Here is a 21,999-nt window from a genome sequence, read left to right as displayed (position 1 = left end):
TCAGTCAACATGGACTTCGTTTTTTACAAAGTGACATCGCCACCTACTGGCCTGGCAGCAGAATACAGCGTTTTTAGTTGTTTTCGGGGATCTGTGTGAATGGGATCATTCTGACAAAATTTTCGTCAATACACGAAAAACACGAAGGAAAAACTTTTCCGTTTTTAGTACATCATTGTTGTGTAAACGTACCCTAAATGGAAAAATTAAAAGGAGTTCATCAAGGAAAACTTAAAGTCAATAATTTTATCGCTTAAAACTCATCTTTGATCACCAAAATGACATATTTAAATGTTTTTTCCTTGAAAAAAAATCTTCATGCATTAAAACATCTTGAATGTAACTCGACACCCTTGCCTCATTCAGTATAAGTGGTTCTATGAATCTGCAAATGAGCCCCGCCTCCACTCACTCACTCAGCTCAGAGATCCACTCGTTGACGATCACACGTTGATCTGATTGGTTACAAGGTAGTTTGTGACGTCAGAAACACCAGCGATTTCAAAGCGTGTTTTTGAGACTGTCTTTGGTTCACTGCAGTTTTAAGGAGAAAATACTCAGCAATGGTGTCGACTTATGAATTTGCATATGGTTTGTCTTAAAGCATATTAAAAACACCACATAGACACATAAACAACATTAAAAGCTGGATTTTCACCACAGGGGGACTTTAAGATCATTTAGCATAACCTTACCTGAATCTTGAAAAAAAAAAGGGTAATTTTTACTCCCTCAAAAATATTTACCCCTGTGGTTGCTAAAGTGCTATAGATAGAAAGATGCTGTATAAATGGACAAAGACAGATAGATAAACAGACAGACAGAAAACACAACATAATGTATACTGTTATATTTCTGATAGATAATACACTATGTACACACAATATTTAGTGTTATATTTGGACAGACAGACGGAAATGCTTTATCTGTCAAGCTCACATAATAAAGAAGACACACACAAATGCATTAATTCGGTTTGAAAAGCAGTTTATTCCGAACCTTTTAATAAAACATACATGAGGTTGGCCCCTTCACGAGTGAAATGCATCTCTCTGAGGAAGGACGTTGAGCGGTGCGGCTACAATCTACAGAGCTGGTAACCATTTCCCTTCACAGCTGATCTGGGGAACAAGGGTTTCTTCTACAATGCTACGATTTCTCATTAAGACAGGGGGCGCTGTTCTGAGATCAGTGCAGAGCTCGAGTAACTGCGGCACAATCTAACCAGTGAGGCGTACATTACATGTGGTGAGAAGAAGGCATCACAAATCATCAGTAATCATGACAAACAGGACAGCCAAAGGTGGGTTCACATTCATATGTGGTGTGTAAACACAGCATTATTAGAAACTACACGCCTGTCTGTGTCTGTGAGGATAAACAAGTGCGTGCTTTTGTAGTCGTGAGTAAAAAAAAAAAAGAAGAGTATTTTACAATCAATAGTGACATTCGTATCTAGCTCCAGTTCCTTCATGCCAACATTCATTTCTCCTGATCATTTATCACTTTATTTTCCCTCCACTCAAGCCCTTTCTACAACCCTTATTTTTGTTCATCCTGACAAAACACAATCATTAAAATTAATCCATTGGTGAGTTTTTGAAATATATTCTGTTCGAGTAAATCTCACAAAACTAATCAATAACATGCGTGTGTCATATTTCACTCAAAAACCATAAGAAAAAAAAATATTATATAAAAGTATTACAGTATTAAGATGTTTTTTTAAGGACCATTAAGATGTTTAGCATTATGACATTACGGACAATTAAGCACATTTAATCTCACATTTAATTACCGCACAATGTGAAATAACTGCTATATTTCAATGATGAATTATTCATTATGGCAGTATTTGTTGTACTGCCTTTAATTTATGCTGATATATATATATATAATTAGAATTTGGGTGGGAATAATGTAACAATGCAAAGATGGTGGTCCTATTTTCTTTATGCAAAACAAAAATATAATTCCAAATGATTTCAGGTGAAATATGAGTCACATATTTATTCATAAGATTCGCCTGTTTGTATGGCTGGATCCAAAAGCTAATGTCGTCTGTGCATTCAGAGATGAAACTGAGATCATCACCATCGCTCTGATAAACACAGACGAAAAAAATCACTCAAATAAACACACTCATCCTGCACATCTTAATCAATGATAAAAAAAGGTAACAGAGTCACAGTCACATAAAGGTTCAAAGGTTTACACACACCAAAACATTTGTTGTGCCTGTTAGGATATTTAATAATTAAACAACATGAAATGAACAAGATAAAAGAAAAACAGGTGGAATTGTCTGTTTTAGACACAGCTATGATTCATACGGTGTTCTGGTGGCTCGAAAATCATGTAAAATGAAAAACACGTCACATTATGAGCGGATGGAAAATGCCAGTTATATATGATTGGCCTTTTCCAGCACATCAGACCTATGAGAGACAGAGCTGGGGTTCGTGCAGTCAGATAAAACAAAAATGAGCGATTGAATTATGAATCTAGATCTGCCCCAAACCCCTAATAATTAAGAGCTCTACTCGGCCTGTAAAGCAGAATCCTTCACTGTACCGTTCAACTCGTTTTCCAGTCGCTCCAGGACAAAAATTCCCAACTACAGTGTAAACGAAATCCTTGTGCGCTAATTTTGCAAAACAAAAGAAAACCTTAAATAATTTAAATCAATATATACATAAAACTCAGAAGGCAAAAGTGAGGTTGTACCAGTCGGTGCTCATCCGTCTCTGACCTCTACGTTCATATTTTTCGTAAGTGCAATATAGCTTTTGCACCATTTCAACTTGGTGAGGTCGTTTTGTGAAAGGAGTTAGCATGTATGACCTTTGTTATCTAAATGGCAATCCCAGCGAAAATAGATGCTTTGTACAGACAGCATTACTTTATCATTGTATGCTAAACTACGCAATTTTGATGCCATGCTATGATGTGATTTTACCACTGAATGTCTAGAGCAGATCGTCTGCCTGTGGTCTAGTAGGTGATAGCGCGCTACGTTGCATTTTATCTTTTACATTTACGTTCGTTTGAGTGAGGCTAATGGCAAAGCAGATGGACGTAGCCCAGATTATGCAAGCGATGTGAAACTAAAAGATATATTTTTGCTTTTAAGACCTTTTTCTTAGGAAAACGTTTTGAGTAAGGATCATTTAATATATTTTCAATTCAAGTAGGTAGCAAACAGCCTCTCCGTTTGGCCTTTTCCACATCTAGACGCCGTTTTCTAACTGATCAGAGAGCTGCGTCTGGTCAGGTCCACATTACTAGCGCTCAGTCCCCTGGATTCTGACAGGCCGCTGTTAGATTCCTGAAGACACACACACACACACATACATACAATTGGTGTCATGTAACATTATACAGTGGAAAAACGCATCAATTTTAAAGTGCAGTAAGGGATTTCTGAGAAACCCTGTTGAAAGTGGATCGGAACACGCAGCACAACACTCTTGTAGCCAATCAGCAGTTGGGGGCGTGTCCACTCAATATGGGGGAGGAGAGAGTGAGCCAATCAGCAGTTGGGGGCGTGTCCACTCAATATGGGGGAGGAGAGAGTGAGCCAATCAGCAGTTGGGGGCGTGTCCACTCATAATGGGGTAGGAGAGAGAGAGACAATCAGCAGTTGGGGGCGTGTCCACTCATAATGGGGAGGAGAGAGAGCCAATCAGCAGTTGGGGGCCTGTCCATTCATAATGGGGAAGGAGAGAGAGTGAGCAAATCAGCAGTTGGGGGCGTGTCCATTCATGATGGGGGAGGAGAGAGAGTGAGCCAATCAGCAGTTGGGGGCGTGTCCACTCATAATGGGGGAGGAGACAGAGAGAGCCAATCAGCAGTTGGGGGCGTGTCCACTCATAATAGGGAGGAGAGAGAGCCAATCAGCAGTTGGGGGCCTGTCCATTCATAATGGGGAAGGAGAGCGAGTGAGCAAATCAGCAGTTGGGGCGTGTCCATTCATGATGGGGGAGGAGAGAGAGTGAGCCAATCAGCAGTAGGGGGCGTGTCCACCCATGATGGGGGAGGAGAGAGAGTGAGCCAATCAGGAGTATGGGGCGTGTCCACCCATAATGGGGGAGGAGAGAGAGTGAGCAAATCAGCAGTAGGGGGCGTGTCCACCCATGATGGGGGAGGAGAGAGAGTGAGCCAATCAGCAGTAGGGGGCGTGTCCACCCATGATGGGGGAGGAGAGAGAGTGAGCCAATCAGCAGTAGGGGGCGTGTCCACCCATGATGGAGGAGAGAGAGTGAGCCAATCAGCAGTAGGGGGCGTGTCCACCCATGATGGGGGAGGAGAGAGACTGAGCCAATCAACAGTAGGGGGCGTGTCCACCCATGATGGGGGAGGAGAGAGAGTGAGCCAATCAGCAGTAGGGGGCGTGTCCACCCATGATGGGGGAGGAGAGAGTGAGAGCAAGAGGGAGATTTGTAGAAAGAGAGATGGCTGAGAGACATTACAAAAGAGAAAGCTCAGAGGAATATCACTGGGAAAGAAGGGATATGATCAGGCAAGAGCTTTAGGACCCGAGTTAATATTAGAAAAGCTTTCCAGCGCTGGAGAGACAGAAGCGGGAAGATCTGAAAACTGACGCTGAGGTTTCGTAATTTCTGCTCCATATGTGAGTAACATTGTTTTTGCTTGTTTCTCAGAACCAAGATATGCTGTTGCTGTGATGTTAGCTTTAGTAACAGGACAGTCTGAGTGTTTGTCTGGAGCTGCTGGCGAATAAAAAACAACTCTTACTTGTATTTACTGTATGATCATTGTTTGTTCTTCCTTGTCGTTCATTCATGTTCACTTTATTTTTCACAAAGCATTATTTTGCTTCACTTCTGCTATGATAAAAGAGACATCCACTCTTGCAAGATTGTGCATTTTAAGGGCGGAGCAATGAATGGAGGGGTGTGTGTGTTTGGGTTGATTTCCAATATCATCAGTGTTTCTCAGAAATCACTCACTGCAGCTTTAAAGCTGAGTGAATATTCCCTGCATAAACTTAAAATCTTAATACATGTTTTTGACCTAACTGTGAACAAAAATGTTATTCTAAAGAAAAGTACAGAAGTAAAATGGGTTGTCAGTAGTGTTTCAAGTCCATCATAATGCTTTTTATATATTTACATCACTGCATTAATACAAATTTGATCTGTATTATCAGACTCCCTTGCATTAAAGCACATGCATGACTTGGAGTGAATTTGCTTTCATCTGCAAATCGTTCAGCTTTTGTATATTTGGTTAAGCGTTTGACTTTCAACAAGCTTATTTTTGGATATACACTACCGTTCAAAAGTTTGGAGTGGGTAAGATTTTTGAAAGAAGTAAAATACATAAAAAAAACAGTACTATTAAAATAACTTTTCTATTTGAATATAATATAAAATGTAATCTATTCCTGTGATCAAAGCTGAATTTTCAGCATCAATACTCCAGTCTTCAGAGTCACATGATCCTTCAGAAATCAGTCTAATTTGATGCTCACGAAACATTTCTGATTATTATCAGTGTTGAAAACAGTCGTGCTGCTTCATATTTTTGCGGAAACTGATATTTTTAAATTTTTGTCAGGATTCCTTGATAAATAAAAATGTTAAAGTCATCACTGTAACTTTTGATCAATTCAATGCATCCTTGCTGAATAAGGTATTAATTTCTTTAAAACAAACAAACAAATAAATAAAGTGTATGCAGACATGAAAACACACCTGTGAGGTTTCTTCTACGCTCTTGTTGAGGAAATTTAAGGAGCTTGCCCTCTTCATCCTTATGAACGAAACAAGAACAGCAGTTACAGGCTGGCGTCAGAGCAGATTGTGTGTTTGTCAGGTGTTTTGGAGAAGATCATCCCTGATGTGTCGTGGTTTACTCTCACCCGGGGTTGCGTGGCTCCTGTGGGCCGCTGCCCTGCAGTTTCTTCACCAGCATCTCACTGCTGCGGCGCAGGGCTTCACGAATCTTCCCGAACGAGCCGCTCCTGCGCAGGGCGCCGTTGCCATCCTGTGCCCGGGAAATATGATCAACTTCAAGCTTTATATATAGTGTTGGGCAGTAAATAACTTCATCTTTGGAGTCTGATTACATTATCCAGATTACATGTAATCAGATTCCAAAGATTAAGTACTTGTAATTAGATTGTTACATTTTAAAATACTTGTAATCAGACTACAGTTACTTTTTTATTGATTACATAATTACATTATTCTCACAATGGCAGTAAATTATTCATACTTAATTTATTCTCCTAACTACTTTTTTATCTTTTAAAATGTTCTTTTCTATGAAAGTCCACTGCTTATATCCGTTCAGAAGGTTTTCCAGGTTTGTGGAATTTCACACAGATTAGCTACTAGTCATGTGACTATCACTGAAAAGCGAGCCAAACACAGCATTTGATCACTGGATTTACTGAAATCAATCAGTTTTAAGAAGCGTTCTCAACATTGCAATATTGCATTTCTAAAAAACTCCTGATGAAAACATTAATTTATTATTTGAAGTATCACTCAGTGAGTAATTTAACCATGTATTACTGTCTTTAAAAGGCTTTTGTATCTCTAACACATTAAATATACAAATTCATATTTACATGCATTGCAGGGAGTCCTTTTTTGTCAGCGGAGACCTAATATACAGCATTAACGTGAAGTGGCCCCTGGGATTTGAACTTAAGTTAAGTCAGTAATAAAATTAAGTCAATAATAATAAATTATAAACTTAAGTTCATTGTTCTCTGATGTTGGTTAATGGTCACATGACATGCAGGAACACAAATACTATTTTTAATAAATGTTTTATTTTGATTGTTTTTATTTTAATTTTACATTTTTATGATTTATTTAATTAAATTAAAGGTACACTATGTCACCTTTGGCCCTCTAGCGGTTAAATAACAAAACTGCATGCATCTTGCAGAAGAACATTGTTGTGGTTGTGCTTCGGCTCTGCGTGACTGTGCGGATGAATATGATTATCCTACAGTTCATGAAAGATTCACTATAGGTTTAAGAGATAACCAGTATAGATGGAAAGGATCTCAAGCTGTCTAGCTGAAGACGTTACTGTATCTTTACCCGTTAATACACACATTACTTCCTTGAAAATAAATTCCAGCACAACGATACATCAACCATAATGAAACGACCCTTCACAATAGATTTCACCATCCTAAAATATAAACACTTATAACAGCTTACCATAGTGAATCAGCGTAAGACAAAAACACACTTTGGAAGAACGACTGACGGTATTTTGACAAAAAAAAAATTACATAGTGCACCTTTAATAGCTTTTCATTATCAATAAACCTAATAGCTTTTCATTAATAATAATAACAACTATTATTAATAATTGAGCACCAATAATAATTGATAAGAACTGAGCAGCCTATTAGAATGATTTCTGAAGGATCATGTGACACTGAAGACTGGAGTAATGATGCTGAAAATTCAGCCTTGATCACAGGAATACATTATGTATTATAATAGGAAATGTATATAAATACACAAACAAAGGGTGTAAGCGCTCCACTGACCCCGGCCCACTCGGCTTCGTCCCCATCACAGTCTCCTCGGGGGCCTCCGGGGCCGTTTACTCCGTCCCGGGTCTGACGTCGGTCCCCTCCAGCACAACCTCCGTCCTTCAGCAGCTCCACCACTTTACTCTGGTTGATCGCATCGATGCCCTGCCGGACACAGAGCAAGTGGATTCAGTAGATGTGTGTGTCCGCGGGGTTATTATAGTTCACTGAAACTAAAACTAAACAACCTTTGTGTTGCTTGAAATAAAATAAACGTTGACTGAAATAAAATAAAATATAAAAATAATTTTAATTTAGTTTAACTACATACTAAAATAAAATCAATGAAAACTATACAGACAAAAAAAAAAAAAAACTAATTCAGCATATTCAATAAGAAACTATAATAGTATCTCAATGATACTAAAATAACACGGGTTGTCAGTCAATTGAAATGGCATTAATTTAAGATTAATAAAGGGAAGTAAAAGAAACAAAACAATGTGAGTCTAAAAGTTTAATCATTGAGGTATTCTTAACTCCCTTCTCTTCCTGTGTGAGTCATCTGCACTCAGGAAGTCAAGCATCAGGTAGGAAATCCGTGTGTGTGTGTGTGTGTGTGTACCTGCTTGCGGTTCTTGGTCGCACACTCCTCCAGCGTCTCAGCGGCCTCCAGTTTGCCCTGCCTGCGGTACAGAGCGCCCAGACTCTTCAGTGTGGTGTTCACAGTGGGGCTGCGTGAGACAAACACCAGACACACTCAGCAGAACAATCACTCCAAAACATCAGCTGCGTCCCAAATCGTGTACTTTAGTGCGTTCACACTGAAAATCCTAAAAAGAATAAGTGCACTCATACACTCGACTGTCGTAGCGGAGGGGGAGGGGCTATCAGACTCCGATGTTGAAAGACAAAATAAACGTATAAAGTTCATACACTACACGGTTGAGTACATCGTGTATAGTGCGTCATTTAGGACACAGCTATAGACTACGTTATGAGATTTAGGCAATATTGTGATTAAACTTCGCCTCATGCCATAAACACAATACTTTGATCACGTTGATGCGATCAAGCCAATAATCGTAGCATCCATAATCGTAGTAAAACGTGGCTTATGCCGATTTTAATCACAATAAACAGGCATCTGAACACTTTAAATCGCATCTGTTCCACTCTGACCAAGTGCGCATGTGCTGAAGAAACTGAGTTCATGCTGACAACATTGTGTGATATGAATATAATGCAGTATTTTGATGGTCGAAAACAGTGAAATGGAGACATTTAGGAGTTTCACTGGAAAAATGACCGAGGCCGGATACCAAAGAACCGGTGAACAAATCTGTGTGTGCTGGAAGAGCTTGGCCAGTAACGCATGCGAGTATGAACAGGCGAGTAAAGGACCTATTAGCCTGCGCCATCTAGAGGTTCATGACAGAACTCTGTATTAATGAAAATGGCATGTGAACGGGTGTGAAGAGGTTTGCTCATGTCATGTAAACATCTTTCTGTGAAATAATCACATGTAAACGCAGCCCTTGATTCGTCCACACTTTGATTACCCATAATCCTCTGAGGGCACCTGCACACTCACCTGTCCACTTTGCAGGCTTTGTACCAGCTGCCGTACTCTCCGTAAGGACCAGAGTCCTTTCTCTTCCCCTGAAATGACCATCAGACAAACTGATTGCATGGTTCTTTTTTTAATCTCGACAACTTTCTGAAACAAAATCGTCTTAATTATAATGAATTGAGCGGATTAAAAATATGAAAATTGGTAAAAATAATGGATATATGAAGACTAGGCTGAATTGCTGTATAAAATAAAATTAATTCGATGTATTTTGCTAATTGCTGGTTTAATGTTGTATAAAAGCAATGTTATATTGCTTAAATATTTTTTTAATATAGATACGTTTATTAATATGGGTAAGTGGATATAAGCATAATTATGAATAATACTTATTGAAATTGAATTATGAAATATACACTACCTTTCAAAAGTTTGGGGTCAGTAAGATTAATGTTTTTTTAAAGAAGTCTTTTCTGCTCACCACGCTGCATTTATTTGATCCAAAATACAGTAAAAACAGTAATATTGTGAAATATTATTACTAGTAAATATAACTTTTTCTATTGTAATATATTGTAAAGTGTAATTTATTCCTGTGATCAAAGCTGAATTTTCAGCATCATTACTCCAGTCTTCAGTGTCACATGATCCTTCAGAAATCATTCTAATATGATGATTTGATGCTCAAGAAACATTTCTGATTATTATCAATGTTGAAAACAGTCGTGCTGATCCATATTTTTGTGGAAACTAATTTTTTCAGGATTCTTTGATGAATAGAAATTATTAGAAACCACATTTACTGCCACTTTTGTTAAATTTATTGCATCCTTGCTGAATACCAGTAATAATTTCTTTAAAAATCCTTATTGAACCCAAACTTGTAAATGATATAGTGTACATTTGTATAAATGTAAATTTAAATAAATGTATACCAACATGTAAATGAAGCCTGTAATACCTTGCTCTCCTCTCGCTCCTCTGCATGCATCCAGATTGGCTTGTTATCATCTAAGAGAAAAAAAATTACATTCTCATTATAAGCAATATAGCAAAAACCGGCCTTGTTTTGTGATTTATTCAAATATTGTCAAATGCTTTTGTGTTTTTCTAGCATTTTCCTCTGCCCGGCATCAGATACTGAGTGGCTAGTCTTCTTTTATTGACTATAATTAGCTTGTTGAAGCTCTTAGGAACATCAAGTGGATGTTTGATCATAATCCTGTAAGCGTCTGATTGGCTTAAAGGCCTGCGATGTCACAACAGATGGCCTCAGTGAAACAGATTAGACAAAACCTCTGAAAGACCATCAAACATCTCACCATTTCATCCTGACAAAAACTGATCATGAAGATGCAAAAAAAGTGTCTATTCTTACAAAAGCACATTTACATAAAATAAGAACATATGCATGAATGAGTGATTTCCATGCATGCATAATGAAAGCAACATCTTCTTGAAATGTGTTTTATGAGAAGTACTTACTGTTGACCGATCCAAACTCTTTCTCATGCGCGCGGGTCAGAATCTCCTTGTACAGCGTCTCGGCGTCTTTGAACTTGCCCTGCTTCAGGTAACACGTCGCCTGTGGAGGAGAGATGATCACGATCGATGAGCTTCAGGCTGAATAATGCTCTCGGGTTCTCAGATCCACAGCCAAACGCTCACTTTTTGCATCAGAATTCACCCTGAGGGCTTGTTCTCTCCAGACAAGAGACCATACTGATCTTTATTGACCATGAATATGCGCTTTCTACAATAGGAGCTCATGACATCAGCAATATAAATAGGAAGTACAGATTCATTCTGTTTGCTCTCAACATTAAAAAAAAAAAGCTCTTCTTATTCATTCATATGTTTTTCCCTTCTTGTGTAAGTAATATACACTCACCTAAAGGATTATTAGGAACGCCATACTAATACTGTGTTTGACCCCCTTTCGCCTTCAGAACTGCCTTAAATCTACGTGGCATTGATTCAACAAGGTGCTGAAAGCATTCTTTAGAAATGTTGACCCATATTGATAGGATAGCATCTTGCAGTTGATGGAGATTTGTGGGATGCACATCCAGGGCACGAAGCTCCCGTTCCACCACATCCCAAAGATGCTCTATTGGGTTGAGATCTGGTGACTGTGGGGGCCATTTTAGTACAGTGAACTCATTGTCATGTTCAAGAAACCAATTTGAAATGATTCGAGCTTTGTGACATGGTGCATTATCCTGCTGGAAGTAACCATAAGAGGATGGGTACATGGTGGTCATAAAGGGATGGACAGGGTCAGAAACAATGCTCAGGTAGGCTGTGGCATTTAAACGATGCCCAATTGGCACTAAGGGGCCTAAAGTGTGCCAAGAAAACATCCCCCACACCATTACACCACCAGTCTGCACAGTGGTAACAAGGCATGATGGATCCATGTTCTCATTCTGTTTACGCCAAATTCTTACTCGACCATCTGAATGTCTCAACAGAAATCGAGACTCATCAGACCAGGCAACATTTTTCCAGTCTTCAACTGTCCAATTTTGGTGAGCTCGTACAAATTGTAGCCTCTTTTTCCTATTTGTAGTGGAGATGAGTGGTACCCGGTGGGGTCTTCTGCTGTTGTAGCCCATCCACCTCAAGGTTGTGCGTGTTGTGGCTTCACAAATGCTTTGCTGCATACCTCGGTTGTAACGAGTGGTTATTTCAGTCAAAGTTGCTCTTCTATCAGCTTGAATCAGTCGGCCCATTCTCCTCTGACCTCTAGCATCAACAAGGCATTTTCGCCCACAGGACTGCCGCATACTGGATGTTTTTCCCTTTTCACACCATTCTTTGTAAACCCTAGAAATGGTTGTGCGTGAAAATCCCAGTAACTGAGCAGATTGTGAAATACTCAGACCGGCCCGTCTGGCACCAACAACCATGCCACGCTCAAAATTGCTTAAATCACCTTTCTTTCCCATTCTGACATTCAGTTTGGAGTTCAGGAGATTGTCTTGACCAGGACCACACCCCTAGATGCATTGAAGCAACTGCCATGTGATTGGTTGATTAGATAATTGCATTAATGAGAAATTGAACAGGTGTTCCTAATAATCCTTTAGGTGAGTGTACAGTATGAAATAATAAATATATATTTTGTTGGCAATAATTCATCATGATTATCTTAATATGCTTTTTATTTGGCCTTTGACCCACTAAAGTGCCTTGAAACGTGCATCATTTTTCAGTGTGTTGAGGAAAATTCCACTGAAACAGGAAGACAGGGCGGGGCATATCGATCAGCTCCTCCCCTTTTTTAAAGTAGCCAATAGTTCATATCAGTTCAGCCAGAGCCGTTGAGTTCGGTAAAGCCACAGTTTCCTCCTAATCTCTAACCGTTTCTCCTCCATATCGCTTTAAAATACAGCATTCAGTGCAGGATTCAAAGGGTCTGATACGTTTTCTGGTCTGCGCGACTCGATCACATGATCAGCTCTGTGTATCGTGTCTCTGGACCGGAGCTGTGGCGGTTCACGTGACACTAGCGTGACACCAGACTTCATTCGCTCCAATGGAAAGCATATTTACACAGTCTGGATCGTTCCCTGTCCCCTATATAGTGCACTATGTGCAGCTTACCATGTAGAAAATAGTAAATGTGTGAACAAGTGACCGATTAATCTCAATAAGTTGGCACGTCTACTGCCACAATCTTAAAGTACCCAACGATTCATTTGCAACATCACAAGAAAGTTATCTTCAATTAAATACCACGACTCATTAAAAAAAAGAGACCATTTCAACATATAATATTTCGCAATCTGGCCTCACCAGGTTGTTTTTGGTCTTGGCCACGTTGGGGTCGTCGGCACCCAGTTTGTTCTCGTAGATCTCGAGCGCCCTGCGGTAATAATACTCCACTTCCTCGTACTTGCCCTGATTCTGACACAGCAGGGCCAGATTATTGAGCTGCTTCGCCACGTCAGGGTGGAATTTACCCAGAACCTGCAGTAAACACAGTATACATGAATCTAACAACAGTGGCTAGACCAGAGCACCATCATGACAGAGTTGAGCGTGTCCTCCACCTTCTCCCGGATCTCCAGCGCTCTCTTGCACAGCGGCTCGGCCTCCTTGTGTTTCCCGCGCTTGCCGTACAGCACGGCCAGGTTGTTGAGCGTGGCGGCGACGGCCGGGTGATCTTTCCCCAGAGTCTTCTCTCTGATGGCCAGCGCGTCGTTCAGCAGGTGAGCCGCCTCTTTATACTTATTCTGATCCCTGCAAGAGCACACGGGAATGCATGTGACGACGGAGAGGTAGCGCACTACATGTTTACTAGTGACATGAGTCTTGGAGGACGGAAACTGTTGACGGAAACGGTGACGTTTAATTAGTGCTTCTCTGATGGCGTGTTAGGCCTTGTCCACACTAATACGGTTTTGTTTGAAAACGCATCTTTTTCTTTACGTTTTGGTTTTCCGTCCACACTGAGACGGCGTTTTTATTAATGAAAACGCTCTCCAAAGTGGCTAAATTTGAAAATGCTGTTTTCGCATTCAAAACGGAGGTATTTGAAAATGATAACACACGTTTAGTCATGTGACGCATAATGAACCCATAGATAGTTCATGTAGTTCCCATAGTTCATGTTTTTACCGGTATTGTGCCCGTTATGTGCTATTCACTTTAACACAGTTGTTACTTTGCACACTCTTCATATCACAGTCCTGCAAAGATGACAAAATTATTTACAGCCAACATTTAAATGTTTATGTTTCAACAACAAATTCATATTTCATTCACATTTTTCATAAAAAAATGTCATTATGTGCAATTAAAATGTTTATACACAACACAGTTTTTTTTATTATTGTTGATTATTAAATAAATTTGATTACTTGATTATTACATTTTATTGATTTTGTCCAGTTTCGGTTTTTGTCTGAATGAAAACATTGTTGTTTATTTCGGTGCATCAGTAATATTTTCAATATTGACCAGCGGCCGGTTGCATCAATTGGTTAGACTAGTCTTAACCATATAATTTATTTCTTTAAGGCTGGTCAAAACGTTTTTATGTCAGTAACAAAGTAGATTTTTGAATCCTAAAAGTAAGACTGATTACTCTTCGACTAACTGCTAGTTAATCAGACTAGTTCTTAAAGGGACAGTACACCCCAAAAAATGAAAATTCTGTCATCATTTACTCACACTCACCCTGTATGGGTTTCTGTCTTCTGTTGAACACAAAAGAAGATATTTCGAAGAATATGGGAAACCAGACAGTTGTCGGGCACCATTGACTTCCATAGTATGAAAAAAATAATAATATTGAAGTAAACGACAGAATTTTTATTCTTGGGTGAACTATCCCTTTAAGACAGTGTCTTAACATAGCGTCTCTGACCTGTACACCAGGGCGAGGATGTTGAGCATGGTGGCCACATCAGGGTGGTCGTGTCCCGAGGTTTTCTCCAGGTCCTCCAGGGCCTGTTTGCAGAGCGGCACGGCCACCTCGTAGCGGCCCTGAGACGCGTACTGGATCACCAGGTTGTGGAGGGTTCGGAGGCGGGCCGGGATCTCGTAGCCTCCCTGCTGTGCCGCCGCTTCACCACTGGGCTGAGCTGGAGAGAGAGAGAGACAGGGGAACAGCGAGAGGTTAAGGTCGAGAGTTACTGTGCGTTCACACACCGCCGGAGAGGAGACGTTTACTAGCCTTGGTCTTTAATTAACATTAACATTAATTTGTGTGCAGCCCACATTACAGTAACAGTCCTGGTTGAAGTGTGGCCTTAATGCAATTGGTCAAATCTGTGTTGTTTTGAGCAAATTAATTGCATTGCCGCTGAAAAACAAGCGTTTTTTGTTACGCAAATGTTGCCTATAAATAGTGTTGCGCTTCTTATTGAATTGATCAACCTCTCCTCTATTTTGCTTGGGAACTAATGTGGTCGGAACCACAGTTTACACGACTGCGTTCTCTGGACTCACACCCGGAGGACTTCTACATCCCGATTGGTTGCCGCCGGACCGCATCATAGCTCATTACCATAAAGTTGCCCTGACTTCAACTTTCCTCGATCTGCAAATTGTGCCGGAGTTTATGCTGGATTTAGTGCGTAAATCATTTTGTTTACAAATTAGACGATTTGCAGTTGTTATATATATGTTAAATATTTCATTTTGGATGTGTTCATTGTGATTATACTGGCTGGGTTTATAAAAGTTGGTAAAATTGACAGGATATCTTTGCTTGGGGCATTTGGAAACAAAGCTTGTCTTCATACAGCATCGCTCTCTCTCACCTGGTCCCTGGTCGTCATCGTTGGGAAAGAGATCGTCCAGGTTGTCCTTCTCCTTCTCTCCGGGCTTCTCCTCCGAGGGCGAGGTGTCCTCGTCCAGCTTGCGGATCTGGTTCATGAACTCCAGGTGTTTCTTCTCCTCCTCCAGCTGTGCGACGCTCTGCTCGCTCTTCTGCAGCTTGTGCTGAGTGCTGGCCAACTCGTCCCGGAGCCACTGGTTCTCCTGGCAGAGCCGGCGCACCTGAGCGCGCAACTTCTGCTTCTCCGACTCCACGGCGCTCAGGTGACCCGACAGAGCGATGATCACCTGACACCAGACATGTTTATACAGCTTTATTTTCTTCTAGACACAAACTGTGGCATTATGTTCCTGTTTTCTCTGTAAAGCTGCTTTGAAACAATCTGGATTGTAAAAAGTGCTATAAATAAAGATGACTTGACTTGTTTTTCTGCTTTAGGTTTAAAGGGAGATAAACTTCATAACTATTCTTGTAAATTCTTTTAAAAAAGGGAAAAAGTCAGTAAGATTGAGTTGAAAATTGCACATATACATACATATATATATATATATATATATAACAAAAACAACTTAAAACATGAAAAAAGTTTAATTTATATATGTGGGGAAAGTGCTTTAAAAAAAAAAAAAAAAAACTTAAAAATGCATATTAAATAATAAACATGAAAGTACACATTTAAAATAAACAAAAATACCATTATAACTGTAAATAAAATGAAAACTTTATGAAAATAAAATTATGCAATTTATTTTTCTAAAAACATTTATAATTTTAAATTGATAAATATATATATATATATATATATATATATATATATATATATATATATATATATATATATATATATATATATATACGCAGGTTTGTTTTGTGGTGGGCCAGTGAGTAATCATCTTTACACTTTACAGTCGAGCCTTGAATGCAAGGATTTGTGTAATGAATTTCCAGACCCTTTTCCTTCTATTCCTTTTTAGAAGTTTCCAAATTTTACATCCACTCATAAAAGTGATAGCACATCTAAGCGGGTTCAAATGACCCACACACACACAGTTTAGTGTCTTGCGGTGTTGTGTGAGAGGTACCTGCGCCTCGCCCAGCCCCAGCTCGATGTCCTGCAGGCTCTTGCGGAGCAGGCTGGACTTCTCCTGAGCTCCGGGAGGCTGGGAACAGTCCAGTATGGAGTTGAGGAGTTGAGCGTGTTCCCCGCGCAGCGTCTCCAAACCCTGCATCACCGCTTTAGTGTTCAACACGATCTCATCCTGCGTGAGCCGCTCCAGAGCCTCTTCTCGAGGGTACACCATAGTGGACATCACCCGCGGGACCAGAGGAACACACTGCACGATAAAGTGTGTAAAATAAACTTAAATTATCTTAAAAATATATTTAAAATTATATAACCTATATACGTGTTTTAGATTCTTTTTGTGCAAGAAAACATCCCTTCAACTTGTGAAAGTGAACATCAGTGTTTTACTGTAGCGTAAGAAGTGTTATTTTCACATTAGTGTAAACCAAGGGGTTCAGGTTATCCTACATTAGGGTTATTTAACAACAGAAACTGAATAATCAAATGTAAAAATAAAACACTGCTTAGTTTTCACTGTGTGAATAAAATATATACTGATTATTATTAAAGCTACAAAAGTTATTCAGCCAAGAGCAGCGAGTGATTTTCTCTTCATCTTTTCTTCTTGACTGCAGTTATTGCAAGCCGTTGCGATAGGCATATCACGATATACCGTATTTTCCGGACTATAAGTCGCTCCGGAGTATAAGTCGCATCAGTCAAAAAATGCGTCATGAAGAGGAAAAAAACATATATAAGTCGCACTGGACTATAAGTCGCATTTATTTAGAAATGTATTTCACAAAATCCAAGACCAAGAACAGACATTTAATCTGGAAAGGCAAGTTATTCAACTACACAGAACAACAGGCTGAATAACGTTAGGTGTCCGGTGTGTTAAGGTAAGGTAAGGTAAGGTAAGGTAAGGTAAACTTTATTATCCCCGAGGGGCAATTTTGATTACAGGCAGCAGTAACAAATATATTAATCAATCAAACAACAACAATAAACACAACCACAAAAGAACATAATTTAAATACAAATTTACAGGGTACTGTTAACAATGGTGATAACAGTCGCAACACATTAACAGTTATTCAGCTACACAATAACATTAAGAACATATACCTGGGAGGCTGAATAAGCTAAATTAACATAAGCCAGCGAGCCCAACAAGCAAGTTACCAAGCTCCCGCGATCTCATTCCACATCATTTTCTTCATCCTTGGTGTCGCTTTTGAACAACTCCGCCAACTAGAGCGCCCCCTCGCGGCTGTAGACGGTAATGTTTTCTCTTGGTTCATCTCAGTCTGAATTAATTTTGATATATAAGTCGCACCTGAATATAAGTCGCAGGACCAGCCAAACTATGAAAAAAAGTGCGACTTATAGTCCGGAAAATACGGGTATCGATAATTTTGTGCAGCCCTAGAACACACAGAGTGGAGGAATGTGAGGTTTAAAAGCAGTGTTGCGGAAAGTTACTTTTAAAAGTAATGCATTACAATATTGTGATACTCCCCGAAAAAGTAACTAATAGCGTTACTTAGTTACTTTTTATGAAAAGTTACATTAGCGTTACTTTTTCTCACCTGGGCTGGGCTTGCTTGTTTAATAACAACAAAAAAAGTTATATTTTTTGGTATATGTTAAGGCCATTTCACACCAAAGGTGAAATGAATAAGCCTGTACAGTAGAAACAAACCCTTCAGCTGCTGTTATTCTGGATTAAAGAACAATAGGAGGATACAGGAGAAGAAGTTCAACAATCTTATTTCTAAATCTAAATCTAAAGTAATTTTTGCTTATTAGTATGGTTGAATTAGATCATTGAAGGTCAGCAGCAAATACATTGGTTAATAAAGTGAGATTAAATACATAAAAAGTATGTGTGTAATTTAATATGGTTAATTATTAAAGTTTTGCGTAAAATTCTGAGATTGCATTTTACTATTTTTATTCATTTTGAGGAATACTGAATGTTTTCGTGCAAGTGAGATGAGTAAATGCATGTTCACATTTAGTCTAGAACTAAAATAACCATCATGTTTACAGTACACACACACACACACACACACACACACACACACACACCTCCTCACTTTATTTCTGAGCTGTCAGTCAATGAATTTGAAAAAGTAACTTGGATATTTTGTTGTAAATTGAAAAAGTAATGCGTTATTTTACTAGTTACTTGAAAAAGTAATCTGATTACGTAACTCAAGTTACTTGTAATGAGTTCCCCCAACTCGGTTTATAAGAATCATACAATCGAACATAACACAGGCTCTATTAGACCCTGAACATCAGGATCATCACAGCGTTGCATTACTGCAGATCACACCCAAAAACAGCCAATCTGGCAACACAAGTGCTGACAAAAGAGTCCTGCGCCCCAAAACATCTGCGCTCGCGTCGATAACAGCAGCAGTGCCAGTAAACACTGTCATCAGAGTGATTCAGATCAGATCAACAGGAACTGAGGATCAGGGTTTACTAATGAAGAAAATCATCATCATCATCAGTATACAACCAAAACAGATCTGGAAAGAAAAATGGTAATTGGTGAAGAGGTGTGAAGATATAATTTAAATGCTTTAAACTTTTAGAGATGATTCCCAACTCAAAGAATTGACTCTTTTTGGTAGTTACTGAATCTGACTTGCTAACTTGGTCTACAAAAGTTATTACATTTTACATTTTGAAACGAATCAAATTATTGTGTACTTTAGAGTTTTTTTCATTTAATGAGTTTTGTTTGTAATAAATGAAGACTTAAATTTAAATAAATTATACAACATTACAAATATTACATTAAATGCAATTTAAGATATTTATTTATTATGCATTATTATGTTAGCAACTTTGTTATACTCTCTCACACACACATACATATTATATATATATATATACAGTGCAATGCATAAGTGAATACACCCATGCTAAAGTTGACTAAAAAGAGGAATAAAAAATCATATTTTGGAAATTGAACTTAATGCCTTAATTTAAAAAATTAGGAAAAATCCAACCTTTAAGGACACCAATTTTCTTTGTGAATGAATAATGTATCGTAAATAAATAAATGTTCTTCCTTAAAATACATGGTGCATAAGTGAGTACACCCCTATGTTAAATTCCCATAGAGGCAGGCAGATTTTTATTTTTAAGTATTTAAAAAAAAACATTTTTTAGGATACTATGCATCCTGATAAAGTTCCCTTGGCCTTTGGAATTAAAATAGCCCCACATCATCACATAGCCTTCACCATACCTAGAGATTGGCATGGGGTACTTTCCATAAGATCATCACTCAATGCAAATCAAACTAGCTTTTAGGCTAACTGAAATAAAACCATGCCAATCTCTAGGTATGGTGAAGGCTATGTGATGATGTGGGGCTATTTTAATTCCAAAGGCCAAGGGAACTTTATCAGGATGCATAGTATCCTAAAAATTAATTAAAAAAAATACTTAAAAATAAAAATCTGCCTGCCTCTATGGGAATTTAACATAGGGGTGTACTCACTTATGCACCACGTATTTTAAGGAAGAACATTTATTTATTTACGATACATTATTCATTCACAAAGAAAATTGGTGTCCTTAAAGGTTGGATTTTTCCTAATTTTTTAAATTAAGGCATTAAGTTCAATTTCCAAAATATGATTTTTTATTCCTCTTTTTAGTCAACTTTAGCATGGGTGTATTCACTTATGCATTGCACTGTATATATATATATATATATACGTACGTACGTATATATATATATATATGAATATGAGAGAGAGAGAGAGAGAGAGAGAGAGAGAGAGAGAGAGAGAGAGAGAGAGAGAGAGAGAGAATAACAAAATTGCTATCATAATAATGCATAAACAGCATTATTTATGGCAACCTGGGCAACTTACAACTTATATACACTGTAAGTCGTAAGTTACCCAGGTATTCCATGTAGAAAGTTTGTATCCATCCACCTTTATAAGAATTAATTTTAATAACATTAAGAACATTTTATGTTAATGCTACTAAAAGTCATATTTTAATTGTATTATGATATTTTATTAAAATCTAATCATTTGAATAACATACAAATATATGCGAATTTTATACATGTATATCCCACCAAGAAAGTAATAGGAATCCCAGTAATAGGACTTCAAGTGTTTTATTACGACATTTCAAACAAAACCCCATCGTGTGTTGCTGTGCAGTTCCTCCTGCGTCCAGCAGAGGCGCCCTTCGCCTCAACACGCCTATAGACTGCAATGCAGCAACACAGAGGAGAGTCCCACATCAAACCTCGAGATGCAAAGCTTAAAAACACATCTGATCAGATCACAAACCGCCTTACTCATTCCCATGAGCTTCGATAATGACTGACAGCTGCCTGGAATAATCAGGAGAAACCTGGAAAAATCCATCAAGGTGACCCGCAGGACAACAACACATCCCTGGCTGCGTGCACAATGTGCGATTCTTCTTCCAGACAATCACAACATCTTCAGATCAGATCTCATTCTGCACGAACAGCACACACAGGCCCTGCTCTCAAAGCATGTCAATGTGAATCAATCAAACCAGACATATACTGAAATACACAAACACTTATTTCCATCATGCAAACTGCCTCACATCCTCCATCTTGTACTCTCACATACAAATGTTTGAGAATGAATAATGCATATTTAGATTCATAACCCCAGAAATATTCATTGCATCATCACTGTCTGGAAGATGAGACAAAGTCACCAAATGCATCATGAATCCTCTGCTAGGGCATTGTCTAATCAAATTATTATGTCATATTTATTTATAGACATACACAGCTTTTGCACCATTCTCATTTTTAGCTATTGTTTTTAGCAGATCAGGCTAAACTTTCCCCCATTCAAAACTGAAAGCAGATTAGCATCCTATTGTAAGATCAGCGCAAGACTATCCCATCAGCAACTCGAGCACAGATCATTTGTTTATGTAAGAAACCTACCTTTTAAAACACGCTTTTCTGGGTTTGTTTAGGAATCAAGCAGAATTCGGGCGTGACTCTTAATGAGAAGTTATGGATTCAGACGCGTCCAAATCTCCAGACTCGCTCCAATAATAAACGATTTGAGCCTTGAATCAGATGAATCAGATGAACGAGATGAATTATATGAAGATGCGCTTTTGTCTGTGACGCGCTCAGCAAAACACACGCCCGTGCGCGCGATGACCCGCTTTCTCCTCGTCCATCCTTCTGTGTGTTTCAGCTCGACAGTTGCGGGATCTTTGTGTTGGACTGAGAGAGGATGACCACAGCAAACTGAAAATGGCTGATGTGTGTGTTTGTGCTCCCAGAATCCAAAGCCCCGATGCGCGCTGACATCATCACACCCGCCCTCGCCTAACCGGGCGTGGACGCGCAGTGCGCGCGCGCGTGCGAAGGCCCGATGGAGGAATATCAATATTCATAAATAGGCCGAGTAATGTTTTTCTGGTGACACTTTACAAAAAGGTTCATGAGCTAACACTGACCAATACATTTGTTACTGTATTTATTC

The 21,999-nt window shown here is 38.9% G+C and overlaps 1 protein-coding gene across 1 annotated transcript; it reads right to left on the bottom strand.

Moving 5' to 3' along the window:
- Positions 1–1,510: 1,510 nt before the first annotated feature.
- On the bottom strand, positions 1,511–21,809 carry klc2 (kinesin light chain 2). Its single transcript, XM_079865593.1, has 14 exons — positions 21,447–21,809; positions 16,479–16,730; positions 15,380–15,683; positions 14,482–14,698; positions 13,163–13,352; positions 12,906–13,079; positions 10,590–10,689; positions 10,066–10,115; positions 9,126–9,193; positions 8,157–8,265; positions 7,547–7,696; positions 5,888–6,012; positions 5,721–5,778; positions 1,511–3,328 (listed from the first exon to the last, which is right to left on the bottom strand). Exons 2-14 carry the CDS (start codon positions 16,704–16,706, stop codon positions 3,245–3,247), a joined length of 1,857 nt encoding a protein of 618 aa, XP_079721719.1. The 5' UTR covers positions 16,707–16,730; positions 21,447–21,809; the 3' UTR covers positions 1,511–3,244.
- Between the last annotated feature and the right edge of the window lie 190 nt (positions 21,810–21,999).

Source organism: Squalius cephalus (genome assembly GCF_949319135.1).
Source record: "Squalius cephalus genome assembly, chromosome: 3".
Classification (NCBI taxonomy): Eukaryota; Metazoa; Chordata; class Actinopteri; order Cypriniformes; family Leuciscidae; genus Squalius; species Squalius cephalus.
The sequence above is the reverse complement of the archived record's forward strand: the minus strand, read 5'-3'. Positions and strand labels throughout refer to the sequence as shown.